The sequence below is a fragment of the Lontra canadensis genome, unplaced genomic scaffold, assembly GCF_010015895.1.
Source record: "Lontra canadensis isolate GAN:19392208 unplaced genomic scaffold, GSC_riverotter_1.0 scaffold3, whole genome shotgun sequence".
In the NCBI taxonomy this organism is placed as follows: domain Eukaryota; kingdom Metazoa; phylum Chordata; class Mammalia; order Carnivora; family Mustelidae; genus Lontra; species Lontra canadensis.
In genome coordinates this window covers 44,738,260-44,761,616 of record NW_022630997.1, presented here as the reverse complement: position 1 = coordinate 44,761,616, position 23,357 = coordinate 44,738,260, and the positions used below count along the sequence as shown (strand labels likewise).

Here is a 23,357-nt window from a genome sequence, read left to right as displayed (position 1 = left end):
TGCCGGCACCAGGGGCCCTGACATCACATGGGGAAGGGGGCACTTCAGCTCTGTGGCCTTCCTCTCCTCGGCCCGTGCCCCCCATCTAACTGTGAGACAGACATCAGATGTGCCCACGTTGACAGACCGTCTGCTCAATCCTCACCGGAATTCCTCGAAGCCGTTGGGGTCATCAAAACCCAGGGAAGTCTGAGGAAAGATCAGGAGGAACAGTCTGGAGCAGCCCACAGGGGTGTGGTGACAAAATGTAACCTGGGGTCCTAGATGTGGTCTCGGAGCAGAAACAAAGGACATTGGGGGGAAACCAGGGAAATCTGAAACAAACATGGTCTTCGTTACCAATAACGTGTCCTGTCGGTTCAGTCGTTGTGGCAAAGGTCCTGTGGTCATGGCTGACGTTAATCACAGGGGAGTCAGGGCCTGGGGCCCTCAGAAGCTCTCTGGACTCTGCTGGCAGCTTTTCTGGAAATCTAAAGCTGTTCTAAAATCAAAAGTATACTAATTAGAAAGAAAAGAAGGGATAGTGCTTCCTTCGGAGAAGGTGGCTGGGAGGAACCCGTGAGGTGGGCAGGGCTGTGGTGGCATCAGCCCTTCCGTGGCAGTTCATGTCCTCTCCTGTCTGAGCAGGGGGTGGGCTTGAGACCTTGGGGTTGCGCTCTCCCAGCACGGCCGCTCCCATCTGGGACCTGGCTGCACCTGGCTGACGGGCAGGTGGACATGCCTCCCCAGAGCTCCTTGGGAACCGCATTCCCTAGCAATGTGGGTACTCGGGGCTGGCCAGGGACCATTCTGCCCTGGACCCCGTCTCTGCACAGACAAGGAGAAGCCCATCTTGGCCTGGTCCAGAAGGGAAGGCTGCCAGCTGCCCTCCCGTGGGCTCCCCGGGGGCCTAGCTCTCCCTTCCAGCCCTAGACAGAGGCCCAGGCATTTCTGCTGGAGCCACCCAGAGTCTGTCCCTCCCTTTGGACAGGAAAACAGATGCAGCGCTCCCACCCCAATTAGACCCTCTTTTGCTTCTTCTTGCTCCCTGGGCTTGACCACAAAGCTCCTCCCCACCCCCCAACTCCGGGAGTCCTGCCCATGCTTACAGGAGAACAGGGAAGGGGCTCTTGCTGCCACTCCCTGCCTAACTGTGTTGCTGTTTACTGGGTGTGGAAACCCACTTTCCCATCTCCTCTCCCAGGCCAGAGAACGCCCACTCCAGCCGGCCTCCATAGGGACTGGTTCTGGAAAGCAGCTGAGTTTTAGTGGCAAGAGTCACAAAGATCTGAGCGTAAATCTGAGCCTTCCCAGCTGGGTGGAGTTACTCAGTTGGAGTTACTGGGTTACTGGAGTACTGGAGTTACTGGAGTTACTCAGTTACTCTGGAGTTTCTGGGTGTAGCCATGGGCGAGTTACTCAGCCTCTCTGAGCCCTGGCTTTATCACCTGTGAAAAGGGAACAATTCCTCTCTCCATAAGGTTGGTATGAGGTTGTATGCAAGCCCTCAGCATGGCGCCTGACACATAGTAGGTGTTCAATGAACAGCAGCTCTTCCTGTAAGCCTGGTGGTTTCTGGCTTCTGCTGTGTTATCGCATAGCTTCTCCCTTCTTCTCTTTTGTCTCCCCTTGGCCACAGAGAGTCCTGACCTTTGCCTGTTTTTCTAGTATATACCCAGGTGCTGTCCTAAGCCAATACATGAAGTGGAACCCTAACCCGGGGGTCTTAGCAGATGACATTGAACTTGGCTGAGGTGGGGAAGCAAGGAGATCAGACACAGGGTTCTTTTCTGCTCTGTGGGTGTGTCTGGCTGCTGTCGCACGGGGGCCCACCACCAGGGGAAGCAGTTCCTGGTCTCCCCAGAGCTGGCAAGCTGGCCTGACTGCTGCCATTTGGGAGGCAGCCGTCCGTGGAGGGCAGAGGCTGACAGAGCCAGTTCTTGATCGCCCAGCCGGACCAGAGCCTGTCTGGGAGCCGCCTGTGGGTGTGAGCCAGCGGTCCTGAGCCTCTCAGGTAGCTGTGCCTCCCCTGGCTGTGGTCCCAGCATCCACTGGCTCACGGCTGTGGCTGGGACCCGCGTGCCAGGCGGCTTCTGTGGTTCTGGGTGGACATGGCAGCCCCATCCAGCCGCCTCCTCGGCCTGTGCAAGCGGTCAGAACAGCTTCAGCTGAATCTAAGCCCTAAGGTCCTCCTCAAGGGCTGGGGCTGATCAGGGTGTGTGCAAATGAGCGTGCCGGGCCCCAGAGACCGACCAGACCAGGAGATGTGGAATGGCAGGGCTAACCCCACCTTTTTTTTTTTTTTTTTTTTTTGTAAAATAGAATAACTTTATTTTCAGCACCCTTATGTAGTATGAGGAAAGACTAGACTACCGTTCATGGCTGAATCGTGCTTCTTTACCCCCTTCAGAGCTATTTGTCCATTCTTGTGCTTCAGGCCACCTTTTGGAGATCACTTTCCATCTTCCTTTGCTGCAGACCCCTCAATGGGGTCTGTGTAACTGTCTCGGCTTCTGTTTCCTTGATAATGTCTTCTTTCATCATGGTTCTTAAAAGCTGGTTTCCGGCTTCCAGGACCATGGGCGGGCGGTTTCTTTTATTTTGGTGCTTTGACGGTATTACTTCAGCGTTTCCCCTTGTCGTTGTTGAAAACCTACTCCTAACCAGATGGCCCTTCCTTGGCAAGTGGCCCGTCCTCTCTCTTCTTTGCTCCCAGAAGGTTTTGTCTGTGACTGACGTGAGCACGGGGGGTTGGCCCCCAGAGACCATGGCCACCGTCTCGCCCCAGGAAGAGAGCAGGTATGGTCAGTGGGACTTCCAGAGAGAGACTTGAGGCCAGTGGGGGAGGCTGAATGGGGCCCATGGCACCCAGAATTTTCCAAAGGGCTAGCGCATGCATTGCCGAAAGTGTGCCAGCATGAGCTGGGAAGAAATTCTCCATCCCGGCTGGGGCTGGCCTCAGCTTTCTTGATCACCACTGGCCTCAGGGCTCTCTTGCTAGCTCCATAGGATTCCTGCTTTTCTCTCTCCTGCACCAAACCTCAGCCCATCTTCTCCAAAGGGCCACAGCCTTCTTGGGCGAGGCTCTTTCTGGGTTCTCCAGCAAGCCCTCCCCGCCCCCTCCAGCCCATGTATACCCCATCTCCTTTTCTCCCAACTCCCGGGATCTGGGTCCACCCGTCACCTGAAACATTTGGTTGCTAGATTATTTCAGAGTGCTGTGCTCTGCCGAGCAAGGTCTTTCTGGATGGAGAGACCTTGTCTCTGTCTCTTTATGCTCGCTCAGTATTGCATTTAGGCCAGTTACCCCTGAGTGGGAGGTGGCATCACGAGGCCCCACTCAGTCACCACCAGTGTTGGACACTCGGGCTCTGATTCTACCTCCCTTTCAGAGAGGTGGCAGCCTCCTTCCCATTTGCACGTGAGGACCTCACAGTGTCCTGGGCTGGAGATGCCAGTCACAGGAGCAGAAGTCACTGGAGGCTTTGATGGGTCGGTTTTGTCCTGCCAAGTGTGGGGACAGCCGTGAAGGATATGGCCAGTCCTGGCAGGGATCTGCCTGGCCCGCTTTGGAGCGAGACAGAGCAGGAAGACAATGGCCCTGAGAATTTCCAAATGCCCAGAGGCCTTACAGATGCCTCCACCCAAGCATTCCAGGGACTGCTCTCTTTTCCGGCCCCGGGGCAACCGTGGGTTTACACGTGTCCATGTGGGGCGCAGATGCGTCTTTGGTGTGCGTGCTTACAGGGCATGTCAGGGGGTCTGAGAAGCTGACTGCACCCCATGTAGGAGAAAAGCCACGTTCCGAGTTGGAGGGGCTGAGATGTGAAGGTTTGGGTAAGAGTTATCCTGCGGCAGGTTGAGGATGATTTCAGCAGAAGAGCAAAGAATTCTTAGGTTGGAATTCTGTTAGGGAGAAAATGTATGTGTGGCCGATGGCCCCTCCCCCCATGGAACCCCCCCTCTACCACACAGTTCTCCTAGGATAAGTCAGGGGCACATGGTTGAGAAGGACGTTGTCTCTTTCTGCATTTGGACACTTTGCCCCTGAGATGTGTGCTGGGGAGCGGAGGAGGGCGGAAGGGAACGCCGCTACCCAGTGGATTTTCCGGCATTCCCTATGCTGAGGTGTCGGGATGGGTGGGGGCTGTGTTCCACGGCAGGCACTGGTGTTTGCTCTCAGTTGGGTCCAGACATGGGTGCCAGCTAGGCCCGGTGGAAGGAAGCCGGACACAGCCTGCTCTGAAGTCCCCATGCTCCCGAGTTGGGGCAGCTTCCCGTTCTGGGGGAGCGGTGTGTGGCACACCTGGCTTCGGCTGCCAGAGACCTGCTCTGTCTTTGGCTGGCCCTGGAATAGGCCTCCCCTCACCTCCTGGCTTTCCTCTCCCTGCGGGACTCTCACATAACAGTTTGGCAGCGCTGTTCCTCTCCATTGGGCAGACAGTAGTCCCTTTGTGGGTTGTAGGCTGGTTCCTTTTCTCATGGGCGGAAGTGGGGAGAACAGGGCCACGTATGAAACGTCCTCCAGCTCCTGGGAAGACGTCCTGGCAGGAGTCGAAGGCTGGGACCCACTTCTGCCTCTCTCTGTGTGTGGCCCACTCATTGTTCCCAGATGTGTTGTTGGCACGAGGGGTTCATGTGCCAGCCCTAGGATGGCCGTTAGGATCCCCACTCTACAGAAACAGAAACAAGTCCTAAGAAGTTGCCTGATGTGCCCTGAGCCTCCCAGCGTCCAGAGCAGAGGTAGGATTTGAACCCAGGACTCCGGCCCCAGTAGCTGCATTGCTTTACCAGTGCTGTGTGCCAACTTTGTGAGTGAGTAACTCCTCCCCCTGGGGTTGCATCTAATGAGGCAATCAGTTCCGTAAGTCGTGGCCCATCACACACAGACATCGGGGATGATGCTTTTAGGTATGCAGAATAATGTTTCATGAAAGAAGCGACATATAAGCAGTATATTCAGGATGATTACGATTTGGTAAAATGAGCCCACGCGCGTGCACGCACACACGCGCACAAACCCATGCACGTGTGCACATGGCGAGAAGTGCGGTAACTGTGGTTATCCTTAATCTATCTGGCCAATGGTTGATTTTCTTTCACCATTTTTGTACTTTTCAAAGTTCATAGGGCAAAGTGTCTTTAGAAAAAAAGTTAAAACAGCTGCAATTCTTCAAGGGGCATCCTCAGGGGATGGACCTTCAGGAGAGAGGGGGCTTCCTGTCCTTGGGGGTGGACAGACTGAGGCTTGTCCATCTGTCGTGGACACTGTACCGGGGGTGTCCTGATTAGGGGAGTGGGAGGGACGGCACTCTTTGGTGGACGGTGCCTGGCATGGCCCCATGGCTCCCTGGGGCTGTGGGAGAAGGGAGTTTCCCGATGCCATGCTCCTCGACTTGAACGTGGCAGAGAATCCCTGGGGATTGTGGTTGTATCACAGGCTCTGACTTGGGAGGCAGGCCTGAGACTCTGCATTTCCAAGAGTTTCCCTTGGATCTGCTCTGGAAAAGTTCCCCGGGCCCTGCAGAACAGACGAGTCCAGTGGCAACTAGAGGGGTACACTGGCCTGTGAGGATGAGCAACCTGGCCCGGGTGACATTTGTGGAAGGACCCTTCCCAGCCGTGGAAAGATGAGTGTTTGTCAGAGGGCTGAGTGAGACCGGGGGCCCCTCGCACTTGGCTTCACGGAGAGAGTGCTCAGGTGGAACCAGGAGGGCCGGGATCTGAATCCCAGCTCTGCGGCTCCTTAGCTGTGTGTCCTGGGGAAGGCCATTTTGCCTCTCTCTGCCTCAGTTTCTCCATTGGTACAGTAGGGCTAAGAATGCTGCCGCGAAGGCCGTGGTGAGGATGGGTTGGGATGGTGTGGGTCAGGTACCCGGCTCAGGACCCACTCTGTGGTCGGCTCTTAACCCACGCTTAATCCCCTCAGATTACCCGCTCGCTTCTCCTGGCAGGTGGATGAGATTTACCACGACGAGTCCCTGGGAGCCCACATAAACATCGCTCTGGTCCGCTTGATCATGGTTGGCTACCGACAGGTAAGCCCATCCACCAACAGTTAGGGTCTTGGGGGAGAAGGGGTGTGGGGCCGGTGCATCGGCCTGATGGCTGTGGGGTGGGGCGGTGTTGGTCAGCATCCAGGAAGCATTTTGTTTCTAGAATCAGAACCCTGAGACCATTAGAACTGAGGCTTTGGAAGCAGAGGCATTTGGGGGTGTTACACAGGGATTGAGGGATTCCCTCCAAACTCCTAAATGGACAGTCCTACAGCCTCACAGCTGGAGAGCCCTCTCCCTGAGGAATCAATGTGGAGATGGGCTCAGAGCGGGGCAGTGACGGAGACAGGGCCTGCTCTGGTTGATCGCTGGGGCCCTGGGCTCTGCAGTCTTAGACTCTCTCATTCTCCCCCGAACAGGGGGTAGCAACAGAACTTTCCTCCAGGGGCTGTGGTCAAGGTAAAATGAGACTGTGAACATAAAGTCTGGAAGAAGTGCTCAGTCCGGCACCTGCCTTGCAAGCCGGTTGAGGGATGAGAGGGCATGTGTGTTGAGTTCTTGGCGGACAGGCGGCCCAGCACAGGGCCTGAAGTGGGAGGGCTGTGCGCCAGCAGCTGGAGTTGGGGCTCCTGGTGACCCGGAACCCGCTCTGCCGTCCTGTGGGCCTCAGTGTCCTCTACCGGTGGGAGGGGAGCGACGGGTGCCCCCTGCATTCTGGGGACTACGGCGATCGCCCATCTGCTGACGCTCTTGGCCCCTGCAGTCTCTGAGCCTGATTGAGCGTGGGAACCCGTCTCGCAGCCTGGAGCAGGTGTGTCGCTGGGCGCACTCTCAGCAGCGCCAGGACCCGAGCCACTCGGAGCACCACGACCACGTGGTCTTCCTCACCCGGCAGGACTTCGGGCCCTCAGGTACGTAGCTGCAGTATTAGCTGCGGCCGGGTGTGCACAGCCGTTGGGCCGAGGCCCGGGGCCAGGTGCTCTGGAGCCACCCCAAGTTGGTTCGAGGGGCCAGGCTCCCTGTCGACAGAGAGAGTCCTGGGACTCTGGAGATAGGACCTGGCCGGACAGGTGGGTAAGCTTGAGGTGGTTTCCTGGAGATCAGGGAAGTGAATGGGTCCCCATTCTGGCCCCTGCGGTCTTGGCTGAGTCTGCTGGTGGCTCAGCAGCATGTGTTCGTTGACTGACCAACTGACTGGCTCGCGTGGAAGTCGGGTGTGTGCAGGCTTGGGGCATCTGCAGATCTCACTGCCTGGATCAGAGGAGGGGATGACAGTGGCCTGGAAGCTGCAGGGGGGCTGTAGAGCTTCATGATGTGGGAGCGTTATGATGTGGCGGGGAGGGGATGGACTTTGCAAAGATCTTTCGTCCTCTAGGCACTCTTTGGCAGCGACCACGTCACATGTCCCTATAGTGGCTGGCTGGGCCCAGACCTCGCTGAGTCCTGCCTCGCTTTCCTGTGACTTCCCTCTGCCCCCTCTCCCTCTCCCCGGCAGGGTATGCGCCTGTCACCGGCATGTGCCACCCCCTGAGAAGCTGTACCCTCAACCACGAGGATGGCTTCTCCTCAGCCTTCGTGGTGGCCCATGAGACTGGCCACGTGTAAGTGTGCGTAAGCGGCACTGGGAAGGCGGGCTGCGCTGTGAGCACCGAGGAGTTCTGTGGGGGTGGGTGGCTTGATCTCAGATGGGGCTTCCATCCCAGGGTCCTGGGAGAGGCCAAGGAAGATGCCCATGTGTTAAGGCCCAGCTGTGATGGCCGGGGACCTGGGGGCCCCAATGGCGATTCTGGGCCTGCCTTGGGACCGGCCCTCAAATCCCAGGGCCATGGAAAACCAGAAGTGGCCCCGCCTTTGGGCAGGTTGACGCCGTGTCCCATCCTAGGCAACGGTCTGTTCTCTGGATGGTCTCTATCACTCATCCCGTCCATAACTCGAGGCCCTTCTGACAGCTGTCCCGGCCCACACTGCTGCTCGGTGAACACTGCAGGGCTCGCCTGAGCCCATCATAAACAGGCACTCAGAGTCTCAGGCCCCGGGCCAGGCTGGCAGCCGGCTCTCTTGGTCTCTGGACCTGGTTTTTGTTTAGAGCATAGTCATTCATGCCTTTGACCAGTATTTCTCGAGCATGCACTGTGTGCCAGGCCCTGTGATAGGACTGGATTGCCGCGGAGAATAGGACAGAGAAGCTCCATTCTGGGAGAAAGCAAATCTCCCACTGTCATCCAGGTTTTCCTTTGGTAACTTGCACTTGCGTAGTCGTGCCTCCTGGCCTCGTCTGCCCGCTGGGCAGAACTGAGGGACGCACCCCCGGCCCTTCTGTAGCGCACCCATGTGGAGTGAGGGCCCCTTCCTGCCGGGGGAAGGACCTGGGCAGGAGGGGGGTGCTGGGCCATCCCGGAGAGGGTCTGCCCCTGCCATCTCCCACGCCCCTCTCCATGCCAACCCTGTCAGCCCAGGAGGCCTGTGGGGACTCCATGCCAGCTCCTTTGCTCACTGAGGCCCCAGCTTCCTCCTCTACCGTGTGGAGGCTGACACACAGGAATCCTCAGGGTCCCCTTGTGCCCTGGAAGCCCATGGGTCCACATATTTTAGAGCTGGGAGTTTGTCCTCCTGTGTGTGGGAGGTGAGGGGGATGGTCCACTCTTCGTGGAGCAGAGCCTCTCCCTGTGGAGAGACGAGGACAGCCTTAGTAGTCCACGTGTCTGTCTGGTGGTCAAGGCCAGACGTTGCCACCTGGGAGTATTTGAGAATTTAGAGCCTCTGGGCTTTGGCATTCAATAGTAATGATAAAAAACCAGACTTTACAATTTAAACTATCACTATGGTAGGTGCGTACCACATATAAAGCTCTGTGCTCTGTACTCTGGGGTCTTGGAGAAGCTTAAGAGATGGTGTGGAGACACTCGGGAAATGAAGTTGAACTGAACCAAATGAATGAGACCCGGTCTTTGCACCTTGCAGGCCTTGGGTCTGGTGGGGAGATGTGGAGGGCATGCGAGTTGCTAGTGGCAGGACAGCTGGCTTCTGCTATGGGAGGTCAGCCCTCGGGCAGGGTGGCCAGGGAGCGCGTCCTGGAGTGGGGCTTGAGCTGGCCTCGGAACCCATGAGGATGTGGCTGGAGTTTGAGGAGAATGCAGGAGGGCAGAATGAGCCCAGCCCCATTGGGGAGGAGGGCGGGACTTCAGCTTCCATCCAGAGGGGTGGTCATCACCCCTGCATGGTGGGGAAACTGAGGCCAGGAGGAAGAGTCTGAAGCCTGGCCAGGGCATGCTGTCCTATTGCTGGCCCGCCTGCCTGTCTTCACAGGTGTGAAGTGCCCTGGTGTGACTCGGGGCTCCTTTCTGTACCCCACCCCTGCCCTCCAGGCTCGGCATGGAGCATGACGGTCAGGGGAACGGCTGCGCCGACGAGACCAGCCTGGGCAGCGTCATGGCACCCTTGGTGCAGGCTGCCTTCCACCGCTTCCACTGGTCCCGCTGCAGCAAAGTGGAACTCAGCCGCTACCTTCCGTAGGTCGCCGCCACCTCCCGGCTGGGGACAGGGGAGCTTGCAGCCTGCCACCTCACCTCCCCCTGCCCCCAGCATCTCTCTCTCCATACCACCCTGACCCTGACACGTGTGCTGGATTCCCAGCCTTGCTGCTCAGCTCCTGGGCCTCCAGGAGCTCAAGGCCGGGTGGGGCAGGTGTGGGTCGAGCTGCTGTCTCTAACCTCATGCGGCAGCTGGCCAGGGTCCTGAGTAATGTGGGGCAGGCTGCCTTTCCTTCCCTCCATGCAGTGAGCCCTCTGCCCAGGAACCGGCCCTTCCTCCCAGGAAGACATAGCGCCTAGCACAGGGCAGCCGGGGCCGGTTCCTGCAGGCTGTCTTTGCTCCTTATAGCCCTCACCTCCTTGTCTCCACTGGCAGCTCCTACGACTGCCTCCTTGATGACCCGTTTGTGCCCACCTGGCCCCGGCCCCAGGAGCTGCCAGGTGTCGACTACTCAATGGACGAGCAATGCCGCTTTGACTTTGGCTCTGGATACCACACCTGCTCTGCAGTGAGTTCCTGCTGGCCTCTGCCTGCTGGAGTGCCCAGGCCGTGTCCTCCAGTGACCCTGATGGTGCCTCCACAGGGCACCTTCCTCCCAGCTGGCCGAGTGGCCTAGTGATGGGCCCGCAGGCTTGGTGCTACCTGCCACGGTGACGGGGTGGTGCAGGGGGATCAGGGCCCGGCCCTGCCTCCTTCTGCCATGTACCTGCCCCACCCAGTCCTACCTTAGGAGGCGGGTGTGTGCTGTGGCTAGAGGATGCTTTAGTCCTGGGAAAGATGGAACAGAGTAGAACAGAGAGAGCAGGAGGCTGATGGGGTCCTGGCTGGACGGGTTCCTGGGGAGCACATCTGCAGGACAGTCCCTCTGTCAGATCAGGTGCTGGGCTCTGGCCTGCTGGAGGACTAGCTGCCTCCGTCTACCTTCTAGGGATTTGATAGGATGTTTTGGGCCAATTTGTCACCCTGGTGCAAATCTCCTGTGTCCCCACATAGTCTCTCTCCAGAGGGTCAGTTGCATGCTCCCCCTTCCCACCTCATGTTTAGGAGATTGATACAAGGGAGCATAGCCTTTCCTTAACCTGCAGGACAGGGCAGGGGGAGCCTGTCCCTGGGGAGCCCCCTGGGGAGAATCGAACAGCCACTGGCCAGAGCCCGGGCAGAGGCTCACATCCTGCAGGACCAGGAGTTATGGAGTATGGTCACCTTCCTATTGCTCAGGCCACATGGGGACACAGGGTCTCTGAGCTGGGCGGGGAGAAAGCCTGGGATGTGAGATTTCAGGGCCTGGAAGGGCTGTATCTGTAGGACACTGCTCTGGCTGGCAGAGACCCAGGGGGTCTCCTGGACAGCATGAAACAGGAGATCACCAACATGTGGCACAGCCTGGTGAGACCAGACCGGGGTGGGTGGGAGTCTTGGCCATGCCTGGGTGCCTAGGGCTCTGGGCTAGACCGGAAGCCCCTTGAAGCCTTGACGTGCACTGGGTTCACGGGGCTCGGCAGGCCCAAGCGTTCCAGAGCCTCAAACCCTGGTCCCTGCCCAGTGGCACGGCGGCTTCTGCAAAGGCAGGGAGGGAGGCCTGGGGAGGCAACGAGGGAATTATGGGCTGTGGCCTGCCCCGTTTCGGCACCCCGGCGGAGAGAGGAGGGGGTCTCTGGAGGCCATGGGAGTGGGGTCCAGTTTGGGGACGTGGACCCTCCTGCCTCCCTGACCATATTTTGGCCCCAGCGTCCACCACAGCCCTCCCCTCTCTCTGTTACTCCCCTTGGCCGCCTGCCGGACAGCTTGGAGCCTAAGTGCCGGTGTGGCGGGTGGCCGCTCTCCCCTTCCACGCAGTTCCAGACCTTCGAGCCCTGTAAGCAGCTCTGGTGCAGCCGCCCCGACAACCCGTACTTCTGCAAGACAAAGAAAGGGCCCCCTCTGGACGGGACCGAGTGTGCGCCTGGCCAGGTACGTGGGGCCCGGGGCTGTGGCAGGACTGTTCGGGTCCCTGGGAGCCCCTACCCCCCACCCCAGGCATGTGTGCTCAGGAGGTATGCATGGAGCCCCCCTCCCCTGGCCTGTAAACTCCTATGTTCACACTCTCCTTCCCATACCAGTCACCTGCTTCCTCCATGTGCAGAGCTTGGCATTCTCTTCCAGCTCTTTCGGCAGGAAGGCTTACTCCCATTTTACGGATGAGAAGAATGAGGAACGGGCGGGCAGGCAAAGGAACTTGGGAAGTCAAAGAAGGGGTGAGGGAAGATTCCAGGTGTCCTGCCTGCCCTCCCCGGCCCCCCACATTGTTTCTCCCATACACGTGTTGCCTCCCCTGCCCCAGAACCCCCCCTTTCACATACAAGCTGGCGTGTGTTTCCCCCCTTGAGCATGTGTGCGTGTCAAGGCTTCATTTGTCCCGGAGGGCCTTGTGGCCGGGTCTGAGGGCCTTGACCTGGGGTTTGAAACCCACCTCTGCTCTCTCACTGGCTCTGAGCCAGATCTCTGTGCTGCCCGTGGGCCATTTGTGGCACTTCTCTGGGTCCTGCTGACCCCAATCAAGTGGCCTTCCCATGCCTCAGGTAGTTCTGAGGTCAGCGTGAGAGCCAAAGGCAAAAGCAGGGCGCTGAGAGAGGCTCCAGGCTTATTCAGCATCAGCTGGGAGCCGAGCCACAGACCTGCCCCCTAGCCAGCCCTCTGCCCTCTGCCCTGTGCCCTCGCCAGGCTCTACCCACCCAGCACAGGTGGTGGTTGGGGTCTGCCGTTCACAGATGGATGGGGCTTCCCATGGCCTTGCACGGGCCCAGGAGGCTCCATGTCTGCGGGCTTTTATCCTGGAGACTTGGTGGACCTGCTCCAGGGGTTCCCAGAGTTCCAGGTCTTTCTGTCACCATTTCACATGACGGTTAATCCGTGGCTCTCAGTTTGTGCTGCATATTGGAACCATCTAGGGAGCTTTCCAAGTCCCCATCCCCCAGGACAGGGAGAGACTGCAGATGGGCACGAGAGAGCTCTCTGGGTGATGGAAATGTTCTAGAATTGGATGTGGTGACAGTTGTACAAGGCTGTAAGTTACGAAAACTTACTGACTTGTACCCTTGACCTGAGCGATTTTTATGACACATGAGATATCTGCTGCGTCTTTAAAAAAATCCCGACCCCTTGGAGCGCCTGGTGGTTCAGTCGTTAAGTGTCTGCCTTCAGCTCAGGTCGTGATCTCAGGGTCCTGGGATCGAGCCTTGCATCGGGCCCCCTGCTCAGTGGGGAGCCTGCTTCTCCCCTCTCCCACTCCCCCTGCTTGCGTTCCCTCTCTCGCTGTGTCTCTCTCTGTCAAATAAATAAATAAAATCTTTAAAAAAATCCCTACCCCTAGAGATCCTGATCAGTTGGTCTGGGATGGAGTTTTAGAAGTTGCCCAGGTAACTCTGAGGCTGAGAACCACTCTGTTATCTCTTGAAAAAGATCCAGGGAGATTTGCTGTTTTCTCACATGTCCTGTGGGAGAAGGGAAGGGAGTCACTTCGGTTGAGTACACCTTCGTGCCTGGCCCTGAGCTAGGGCTTTTGTAGGTCTTCTTGCTTTCAGTGGTTAGAACAGTCCCATTTAGCAGGTGAGCACACTGAGGCTCAGCAAGGGGGAAGTTATGCCAAAGACCCACACAGCTAGTAATGGCTGAGCTGGGATTCAAACCTAGGCCCCTTGGACTGGATTCATATACTCCCTCCATTTGTGCATTTGTAGACCTCCCCTGTGGGGCTGGCTTGCCTCCCACAAGCACCCTGCCTGCAGTCCTTGCAAGGGGGTTTCGAGATACAGAGTCAAGATCAACTCTAGATGGCATGGAAAGATTGTGTCTTCTATCCCTGATCAGCTCTTTTTTTTCTCCAGGAGTGGTTATCTTCCTTGAGAATACTGCTTGCCATTTTTGGAGGGCCGTGTGTGCCAGGCATGGTCTCCTTGAAGGCTCCCCGCAGCCCTGTGGGTGGGCGCTGTTACCCACACTGTACAGTGGAGGGATAGGCTCAGAAAGGGGAGCCCTTTGCTGAAGGTCACTTGGCTGATGGTAGAGGTGGGATTCTGTGCAGTCCTGAGGCTTGTGCTCTCAATGTCCCTTTCTCTGGTCTCACCTGGGTGCCTCCCAGCTGTGCCACCTGCGACGTCGGGCACTCTCCGTCATGGGCTGGGCAGCCGTGGCCCCAGGGTAACCTCGTTCCCTCTGTTCCCTCCCAGTGGTGCTTTAAAGGTCACTGCATCTGGAAGTCGCTGGAGCAGACTTACGGCCAGGATGGAGGCTGGAGCTCCTGGACCAAGTTCGGGTCATGTTCGAGGTCATGTGGGGGCGGGGTTCGATCCCGCAGCCGGAGCTGTAACAATCCCCCGTGAGTGCTCTTGGCTGAGGTGGGCAGGGCAGGGGACACCCTCTCCCCCCAGGGCTGAGGGGCTGGGAGAAGAAGGCACACGGGGAGGGATGGGGGCAGGACACTAGAGAGAAGGACCCCTGCAGGTGGTTTGTATTCTGTTGGTGGGAACCCAAAAATGTTGGTGGGGGGTGGGGCCGGATCTCTTCCACCCGGGCCTGGCATCTCCCATCAGGTGTGGCGCCTGAGAATTGATCCGAACCAGTGATTCTCAAACTCCGGTGTGCGGAAGATTCTGAGTCGGGTCAGGACTCTTGATCCTCTGGCTAAGCTTTGAGAAGACACTGATCTAAATGCTCAGGAGCTGTGTTTGCTTTCTTGCCCCATGAAGCAGAACTTCCATGATTTTTTCTTAGCTTATCTCTTTCTGTCATTAAATCCTGCCTTGCACTACCCCAAGTTCCACGAGTCTGGGGGAACAGTCATGTGTCTCCCCCTTTTATTCTCTCTGTCGGGGATCCCTCTCATTGTTTTTGGAGCTTCTGAGTGCTAGCTGGCTCTGGCTTCCCTGTCCCAGGCTGAAGCCACCTGGTCAGAATGGCCTAGATGGGGGCCGGCTGGGGGGCGGCATGTGGGTCAGCGGGCTCCAGGAACCAGGGGTATCCAGCCTCCGCAGAACAGCAGTGCCCTTGGCTGCTGTGGCTCGGTAGTGGCCATCTTCCCTCGCATCCTCAGGAGGGGTCCTTCGTACTCTGCTCTTTACCTCCAGGGATGGGAGGCTCCCTGTCGCCTGGAGTAACCTATTCCCGTGTCCGCTGGCTGCGCTCTCCTTTTACAAATATGAGCCCAAACAAACGGCCCTGTAACTTCCACCTGTTGGGGGTGTGAAAGCCCGGGTTGTCAGAGCAGGACCCAGTGGGGCCCACTCTAAGTAAACCACCTTCCAGTGAAGACGGACGGTTATCCCCTGGATCAAAGCCGCCATTTAGCGAACTCCTCTGTAATCGTAACTCTTTCTATTGTCTGAGGCTTAAGTGTCAGAACATGGGTGCTGTCAGCACTGTGCCCAGCCCAGATTAAGCACTAACGAAGGGCAGCTGGGATGCTGAGCACACACCCGTGTGATGCCCCCGGCTCTGTGAGCACTGTACCAGGAGCCTATGCTTGGAGGCTTTGCATCGATTAATCCTACCCAATCTTCTTCACGTAACAGAGAAGAGAATACAGATCGCTTTAAACACCTTTTCTTATTTATTCTTCACAGACAAACCAGGAGGTGGGCAAGAGAAGCTGTACCCCAGTCCCACCTTTAAAGAGGGTATTAAGGAGGGCACGTGTTGTGATGAGCATTGGGTGTCATATGTCATTAATGAATCATTGAACGTGACACCAAAAACCAATGATGTACTTATACAGTGGCTAACCGAACGTAATAAAAAATAAATAAAAAGAAAAAAAGAGGAAATAGTGGTGCAGCAAGGCTGGGTGACTTGGCCGAGATTTGCATGGGTGGGACTGGGGGTTCGATCTAGCCGCAGCCTTCTGGTTCCAGACCCATGTCTCTCTCTACCGATCCTTAGTTTATCATGAGGTGAAGCGGAAGCGGGTGGGAGCTGGAATTGTGGAGGCATGCTTTGAGTGCCGACTGTGTACCAGGCCCTGTGCAATGGTTGAAAGATGAGTACAAAGATGAGTAAGACTGGTTTGTTTCCCAGCCGGTCGGCGAGTCAGTTGTCCCTGTCCCCGCCCCGTTTCTCAGCTCACCGTGCCCCACCCCCCAACAGTGGAACAGGGATGCACGTGCCCGAGGGGTGAGGCAAGAGGAATCTGGGAGGGCTCTGAGCCCAGCAGCCCCCGCTGTGGGGGTTCCTCTCTAGTTGCTAAGTTACCAGTGTTCCTCTCAAAGCCTGAGCTGCCAGCGGTGGCCATGTGGGAAGCCTGGCCCTCCCCAGCCTTCCATCAAGGTCACCTGGTCCTTCTGTGCCCGCTGCAGCCCAGCCTACGGAGGCCGCCTGTGTTCAGGGCCCGAGTTCCAGTACCAGATATGCAACAGCGAGGAGTGCCCTGGGCCCTATGAGGACTTCCGGGCCCAGCAGTGTGCCAAGCGCAACTCCTACTACGTCCACCAGAACGCCAAGCACAGCTGGCTCCCCTATGAGCCTGAGGACGGTGAGTGAGCCTCTCCCCCAACCCCCTCATGTCCTTGGGTGTCTGCTGGGTCCCTGTCTTCCTGGGGGCAGGGGCCTCCCATGACTGGGGCTGCCAGTGGAGGTGGAGGGACAGTCGGGGCACCATAAGGGACATGCAATAGGCAGGCCCTTGTGCCGTGTGCCTTGGGGCCAGCAGTCCTCATTAAAGCCATCCCTGATTTGTGCATTTATGCTGACTGTTCTCTGGCAGGGAAAACCCCCCGAACCATGGACCCTTCACCCCGAGGTGCCGTTGAGGCCGGTGGCAGTGTTGGCCGTTGGGTTGGTGCCCCTGACATGGGTCCGTATGTGTACAAGAAGGCACTCTACGGGTGCAGGTGCCCTGGCTTTGCGTGACCACCGTCCCTAGAGGCTCTGCCCTAGTTTCTACTGTGTTTCTAGGTTCTACTAACCGTGCTACTGTTTGAGCAGTTAACGAAGAGGATTTGAAAGGCAGGCGGATGAGAGTCCCTGGGATCCTGATACTGACTCCCTCCTGGCTGCTCTGGGATAGACACAGGCCCCAGGACTCATGCAGAGGAACTGAATTTTGGGACTGTGCCAGGGCCAGGACCTTTCCATTGATGGCTCTCCTAAAGGCAGAGAGATGCCAGTGAAGGGCTGCGGTTCGAGGCGTCTTAGAGCCTTCAGGCTGGAAGGACCCTTCATGGACCTCTGTGTCCTCTCGGCCTGCCAGCCTCTCCACGGTCCTCGATAGACAACCCCTGCCACACAGCTCTCGGCCTCAGATGGCACCTACTAGAATGGCCTTTCCTCTCCTGAGCCCCAGGCCACCTCTTTGTAGCCCTGGTTCCAAAAGAGTTAATTACAAGACCCTTGGTAGTTCAGCTCATAGTTAGAATGACAGTCTTCATGCTGGAAGGGAACTCAAAGGCCTGTCCATTGCACACCAGGGCACAGATTTCTCTGGAACATGAATGATAGAGATTATTTTCCCTCTGCTTTGAATTCTTCCCACATTAGGGAGTTTGCCAGTCCCTTGACACTGTCGGCTGGCTTTCATGGCTGCCCAGAGAGCTGCTGGCCTGGGTCGCATTGGTCAGGGTCCCTAACCCTTCAGAAAGGTTAGGGTCTCCTATGCCTCTCCCCCTGGCTCAGATCCCACCAGGAATCTGGCTCTTGTGCATGAAATCCGAAGTGTTATTGGAAGCTATGGTTCTGGATTGAGCCCTGAGTACTGGGGCAAGATGTATCCTGGGAGCTCAGGGACCAGGAGGAGGGAGCCAGATGGTTCATTAAAAATTTAGCTGAGGGGCTGGCTTGCTTTGAAAGCCTTGCAGATCCATTCAGATCCAAACAAGCCCCCTTCAAGGCCCCTGGGGCAGCTGGACCTTGGGTTTTCCCAGGACTTTTCGACAACTTCCAGAAAGTTAGTTAAGCCCCAGCCTCCCTTTTTCTAAGAAATAAAGCAAATGTTTATATGTTCTCTGGAACCTTCTTTTAAGGACATCAACGGCCCAGAGAGAGAAGAGAACAATTAGTTGTTAGTATTAGAAAGGACCTCCTTTCCTCTCTCACTGCAGCCTCATTTGGCAAATGCAAACCCAGATCACTGTTCTGCCTTCTTTCACACAACCTCCCAATGTTGACAAACATGTTAAGATACACCATCATTCATGTGGCTGGGGACGTGTAGGGAGAGGTCAGTTTGGGACTCGAGCCAGACTGCTTAGGTTAGAATCCTGGCTCTTCTTGGCATGTGGCTGTGTGGCCTTGAGCAAATTTCTTAGCCTCTCTTGTCCTTGGTTTCCTCCTCTGTAGTGTGAGAACTTTCTTCCTTGGGGTATTGAAAAACTTAAATGAGTTCATTCACAGAAGACATTTGAAGTTTTATATCCAAGGTGTGTAGGAGCACCTGGCTAGCTTGGTCAGTAGAGCACATGACTAGTTCAATCCCCACCTTGGGCATGGAGCCTACTTACAAAGAAAAACAGAAAAGAAAAGAAAATAGCGTGTGAAGGTTTTGGAAGCATCTGGCACATAGTAAGCGTTCACTAAGTGTTGGTTTATTATTATTACTATTATTTTATCACTTGATTTTCTTTAACATCCTGTGTGGCATTTTACTGAACAGGGATAAGGAACTGAGGCTCAGAGATGTCTGATAATTTGCCCAGGGTCACTACGCAGGGATTGTAAGTCCCAGCTCCACCCCCAGGGATCCCACCAGCACCCCAGAGCTGACCAGGGAGCTTCCTGCTTGGGACAGGTGCTGGCGTCCTCCTGGGCCAGCCTACTTTCTCTGATCAGACTGGGAATTCAGCATGGTCTCTGTCCACAGATGCCCAGAAGTGTGAGTTGATCTGCCGGTCGGAAGACACAGGGGATGTGGTCTTCATGAACCAGGTGGTCCACGATGGGACGCGCTGCAGCTACCGGGACCCATATAGCGTCTGTGCCCGCGGCGAGTGTGTGGTAGGTGTCCTGCTCCGGGCCCCCCACCTTCTGGCTTCCCTGGGGAGACTGGAGGGCTGCCCCTCTTCCTGCCCCTCTTCCTGCTCCCTGGGGAGACCAGCCTCTCCTCGACTGCCCCACCCATGACACATTTGGTCGTCAGCATAATCCCGGATGCTGAAAAGGGATTATGTCCCCAGCCCCATTCAAGGGAATAAGATCTGTGCATGTCACATGGCGAGTTTGTGGCAGAGACCTGTCCAGGAGTGCCTCTTGGTCCCTGGTCAACTTGTGGGGCCTCAGGACTGGGGAGGGAGTCAGGGGCTGCTAGCATGGGGATGGTAGCAGGGGGAATGGGAGCCTTCCCCTGCTGACCCCACCTCTGGCCTCAGCCCGTCGGCTGTGACAAGGAGGTGGGATCCATGAAGGCAGATGACAAGTGTGGGGTCTGTGGCGGCGACAACTCTCACTGCAGGACTGTGAAGGGGACACTGGGCAAGGCCTCCAAGCAGGCAGGTGAGCAGCCTGGGGCTGGGGAGATGACCAGGAGTGGCTGGGGTTCTGGCCTGGCCATGTGGGCCCTCCTTCCTCTGCTGGGCCAGTTCAAGCTCGGGTGGGTGGGGTGGAGTGGGGGAGGCACCTGGAGCCTGCCTCGGGCTTCCCAGGCTGCCCCAGGCTGCTGAGTCCAGAGCTACAGCTTGCCGCCCCCTCTTCCAGGGCGTGCTGCCTGCATTTGGGCCCGGGAGCTCAGAAGCATTTTTCTGCCATCTAGTGTGGGATGATAGGAGCTCAGCCATCTCTTTGACCCCAGGACTGCTGGGGGGAGTGAGAGCTCAGACAGGTCTGAAGAGGTAGCCCAGACTGGACGCGATTGCTTTTTCTCTTCCTCCCTCCCTTTTTTGGTAAATTTGTGGCACTTCCTACTTTGAACTCCTGGTACCTTGAGTTCCTTGACTTCCCTCCCCATCTTCAGTCTGGCCACACCTGGCTGATGAAAAGGGCCGGGTATTAGTACTTTACACTCGAGGATGAATTAGTTCCATCTCCCCTTTGAGAGTGTCACAGCTTTGCCTCGCCTCTCCTTGTGGGGGCAAGTTTGACAGAGGTTTGTTTCCAGGGCTGGGATTGGGAGCAGAGAAGCCGTGCTGGGTCTTCATTTAAATCCCTTAAGGTGTGAGAAGAAAGTGGGAGGGACATCAGGAGAGAAAAGGAGGCTCAGGAAAGTGAGGAATAATAATACCTAACACGCATGCGTGCTTACCCACACACCAACCCCTCACACGCCGCCCTTGGACTTGATAAAGCATTTAAGCAATAGGATCTCATTTGACCCTCTCAGCACCTTGTGGACAAGGGCCCGTTGCTCTTTTACAGATGAGGGAACAGGTTCTTGGGTACGTGCTAGGGGCGGGGGGCAGACCGCTGGGCAGAGAGGCCACCAGTTCGAGATGCCCACGGATCCTTCTCTGTGGCAGGAGCTCTCAAACTGGTACAGATCCCAGCAGGTGCCCGGCACATCCAGATTGAGGAGCTGGAGAAGGTCCCCCACCACATTGGTGAGTGCCGGGGAGCTGGGAGAGGGACCACCAGGCCGTGGGGTCTGCGCTGAGCTGTGGAGAAGCTGGGAGGACAGAGGAAAGCATTCTAAAGCAGGGGAGATTTTACAAATTTGAATGATGGCAGGGAACCCTTAATTTTTTTTTTTTAACTTATGTTGAATAGACAACCTGTTCCATGGTTCAAATTTCGGAAGGTGTGAGAGGGCATCCCCTGCCCTCCTGGAGCAGTTTGTTTCCCCAGGGGGCAGCCACTGTTAATTAATTGTACATCTCTTTTGAAGGAAAACCATTTTTGTACAATGTATCAGTCCCCTTTTACTGTGTAACATACCATCCCCAGACTTTGTGGTTTCAAACAAGTGTTTATATTAGATTACGGTTCTGTGGGCCATCAGTCTGAGCTGGGCCCTCTCATGTTGCTTCTGCTTCTCTGCCTGGACTCCCCCATGCAAAGGCAGCATCAGGTCAGTCCATTAGATACTGGTTGGTATTGGCAGTTAACCAGTGTGAGGGGGTGACAGGGCCATGTCCTCAACTGGTTAGCCTGGGATTATTCACATGGTGTCTGTCACATGGTCCTCAGTGGGGGCAAGAGCAGGCAAGTGCTTGCCAGGTCTCTGCTTGTGTCATGCTTGGTAATATCCTGTTGGCCCAAGCAGTCTCATGGCCAAGACTACCCCAGACTCAGGGGGTAGCAACAGACAATCTCTTGGTGGGAAGTATGGTAGAGTCATAGTGCAAGGAGGTGTGCACGCTGGCACAGGAGGAATTTGTAGCCGTTTTTGCAGTCTGCCACATGGACCCTTAAATTATTCTTTTTTAAAAAAATATTGTATTTATTTATTTGACAGAGATCACAAGTAGGCAGAAAGGCAGGCAGAGAGAGGAGGAAGCAGGCTCCCTGCTGAGCAGAGAGCCCGATGTGGGGCTCGATCCCAGGACCCTGGGATCATGACCTGAGCCGAAGGCAGAGGCTTTAACCCACTGAGCCACCCAGGCGCCCCAATTATTTTATTATAATGACACTTAAACACAATCACTAAATCACTCCTTATAGTAGTTATACAACTACAAAACCAAGAGAGATTAAAAATTAGGGCCCCAAAATAAATCGACAAAGTTCAAGTTGAGAACATTAATGTAACGGGAGAGATTTTTGTGTTCATTTGTTCGCTGTGTTCCGTTTGTGCTGAAACCAAGTTGGAGGCCAAACAAATGAATGTGTCCAGAACAGGCAAATCCAGAGAGACAGGAGGGCAGACTCGTGGTACCCAGGGGCCAGTGGTGGGGGGCACAGGAGGGTCTGCAAATGGGGGTGATGACGTGTCTTCAGGAATCAGACAGTGGTCAAATAGTCACTGAATTCCACACTTTAAAAGACCAAGTGTGTAGTAGGTGAATTAATGTCAATTTAAACCGCACAAGCATGGTTTGGAGCAGGGTCTCAATGAGCAAGCAGAGAAGCCTGCCACCCCAACACTGGGTAGTGGCTGGGCTCTCCCACACTTGTCTGTGTTCAGACCCCTCACAGAGGGCGTGTGAGCCATGATGTCGCTGGGCTTCAGCATATCCCAGAGGCCCCTCTTACTTCTTATGCCCACCTGGTCACACTGCTTGTCACTAGTTCTTCCTAAACACGAAAGCAAAGCATAACGTCTCTGGGCAGGCTCATCTGTTACAGAAATGCTGATACTCCTATTTTTAGGTTATCACTAAAATAACAGAAAATGTTTTAAAGCATCCTGAGGAAATTGCACCCCTCAGGGAATACACCTGCGTTCACACAGCTGTAATAGAGCCAGGCTGCTCTGGAAGGCACCTGAGAGGGCGCAGTGCAAATAGGCAAGAGGCACAAGGGGAAACCGAGGCCCACAGTGGCTCATGGGCCCTCTGTGTTCCCCGACTCACCCACACAGTGAGCCAGTCTGGGCTGTCTGCCAGCCCAGTGCCCTTGCCTACCACGCCACTCTGCACCGGGAGTGAGAGTCTGGAGGGCTTGGCTTGGCTTAGCCAACTCCCTGCCAGCCTGCCTGTCCAACTCTGGGGTATTTTGTGGGAACAGGGGCCAGGAGGGGGGGAAGGGGGCAAGGAGGGAAGGGTCATTTACTCCAAGAAGATGGTGGACCTTGCAGACACTCCTCCTATCCCACCCCTCAGATGAGTCCATAATACCAGCAGCCCCTCGGGCCTCCTTGGCCTGCCCCTTCTACCCGGCCACCCCCCAACCCCCACTGCTGCCCCGGCCCCCACCCCTGCCTGCAGAAGTCTACTCCTCCCTCCTCCAGAGGTGAGGAGTGCTCTATGAGGGAGGCTGCACACAGACTCCTGTAAGGGTCCAGACAGAAGCTTCTAGAACCCAGGGCAGGTTCAGCTTGGGCAGTAAACACACCCAGTGTGTTTACTGGGTGAGTTCCCTGGAGGTCTAGAGCTCCACAGGAGCTGGGCAGGGAGGGGAGTGGAACTGAGACCCGACGTTGCCACGCACATTGTGTGATTACACACGGGTGAGGTCCACAGTGTGCCCCCGGTGAAAATGTGCAAGGTGTGTATGCATGAGTGAGTGAGTGTGTGCGTGCGTGCCTGCCTGTCGGGGCACGCGCTCTCTGGAGAAGTCCAGGACAGGTGGCAGTGTTGGCAGTGAAGGCCAAGGTCCTGCCCAAACTCGTTGGAGTCTCTGAGAATCTGGGGCTGTGGACTCTTTGAAAGGAAACGAGGGGAGGAGAAGCCTGCAGTTACTGTCTCCCCTGTGCTCGCCTTGAGCTGGGACTTTTCCTCTGGCACTGCCCATCAGCCTCGTGAGGATCATGGAGGCTCCTCTCTAGCCATGAAAGGCCTCGATGGCATCTTTCAGGAGGAGACTGTCTTCATCTACACTGAAAAATCTCTTGTTGGGCTTAGCCACCTTCTTGAATGATCTCAGCCGGGTCTTCTGGATAACTTGCTGCAGCTTCTCCTTCAGCACTCACTGCCTTACCTTCTGCTTCTTTGTTATGGGGTCCCGCTTCTTAAACCTCAAGAACCAACCTCTCTTAGCTTCCAGCTTTTCTTCTACAGCTTCTTCCCCTCTCTCAGCCTTCACAGAATTGAAGAGAATTAGGGCCTTGCTCTGGGGTAGGCTCTGGCTTAAGGGAATGTCGTGGCTGGTTTGATCTTGCATTCAGACCACTTTCCCCATATTGGCAATAAGGCTGCTTCACTTTCTTATCATTCGTGTGTTCACTGGAGAAACACGTTCCTTCAAGAACCTTTCCTTTGCCTTCACAAATGGGCTGACTATTTAGTACAACATGCCTGGCTTTTGGCCCGTCTCGGCTTTGGACTTGAGTTCTGCACCAAGCTTCATCATTTCCAGCTT

At 56.2% G+C, this 23,357-nt stretch overlaps 1 protein-coding gene across 4 annotated transcripts in view; it reads left to right on the top strand.

Moving 5' to 3' along the window:
* The window catches only part of ADAMTS14 (ADAM metallopeptidase with thrombospondin type 1 motif 14), a 72,666-nt gene that overhangs the window by 36,617 nt on the left and 12,692 nt on the right, over positions 1-23,357 (top strand). For 3 of the 4 annotated variants that reach the window (XM_032841169.1, XM_032841160.1, XM_032841150.1), the window contains exons 5-15: positions 5,934-6,017; positions 6,739-6,886; positions 7,471-7,576; positions 9,341-9,484; positions 9,882-10,014; positions 11,343-11,456; positions 13,712-13,860; positions 15,833-16,008; positions 18,331-18,464; positions 18,836-18,959; positions 19,919-19,999. In XM_032841169.1, the coding sequence (XP_032697060.1) occupies positions 5,934-6,017; positions 6,739-6,886; positions 7,471-7,576; positions 9,341-9,484; positions 9,882-10,014; positions 11,343-11,456; positions 13,712-13,860; positions 15,833-16,008; positions 18,331-18,464; positions 18,836-18,959; positions 19,919-19,999 (1,393 nt within the window). Of the gene's footprint in view, positions 1-5,933; positions 6,018-6,738; positions 6,887-7,470; positions 7,577-9,340; positions 9,485-9,881; positions 10,015-11,290; positions 11,457-13,711; positions 13,861-15,832; positions 16,009-18,330; positions 18,465-18,835; positions 18,960-19,918; positions 20,000-23,357 lie in introns of all 4 variants that reach the window. The other variant, XM_032841165.1, reaches the window with a different exon arrangement.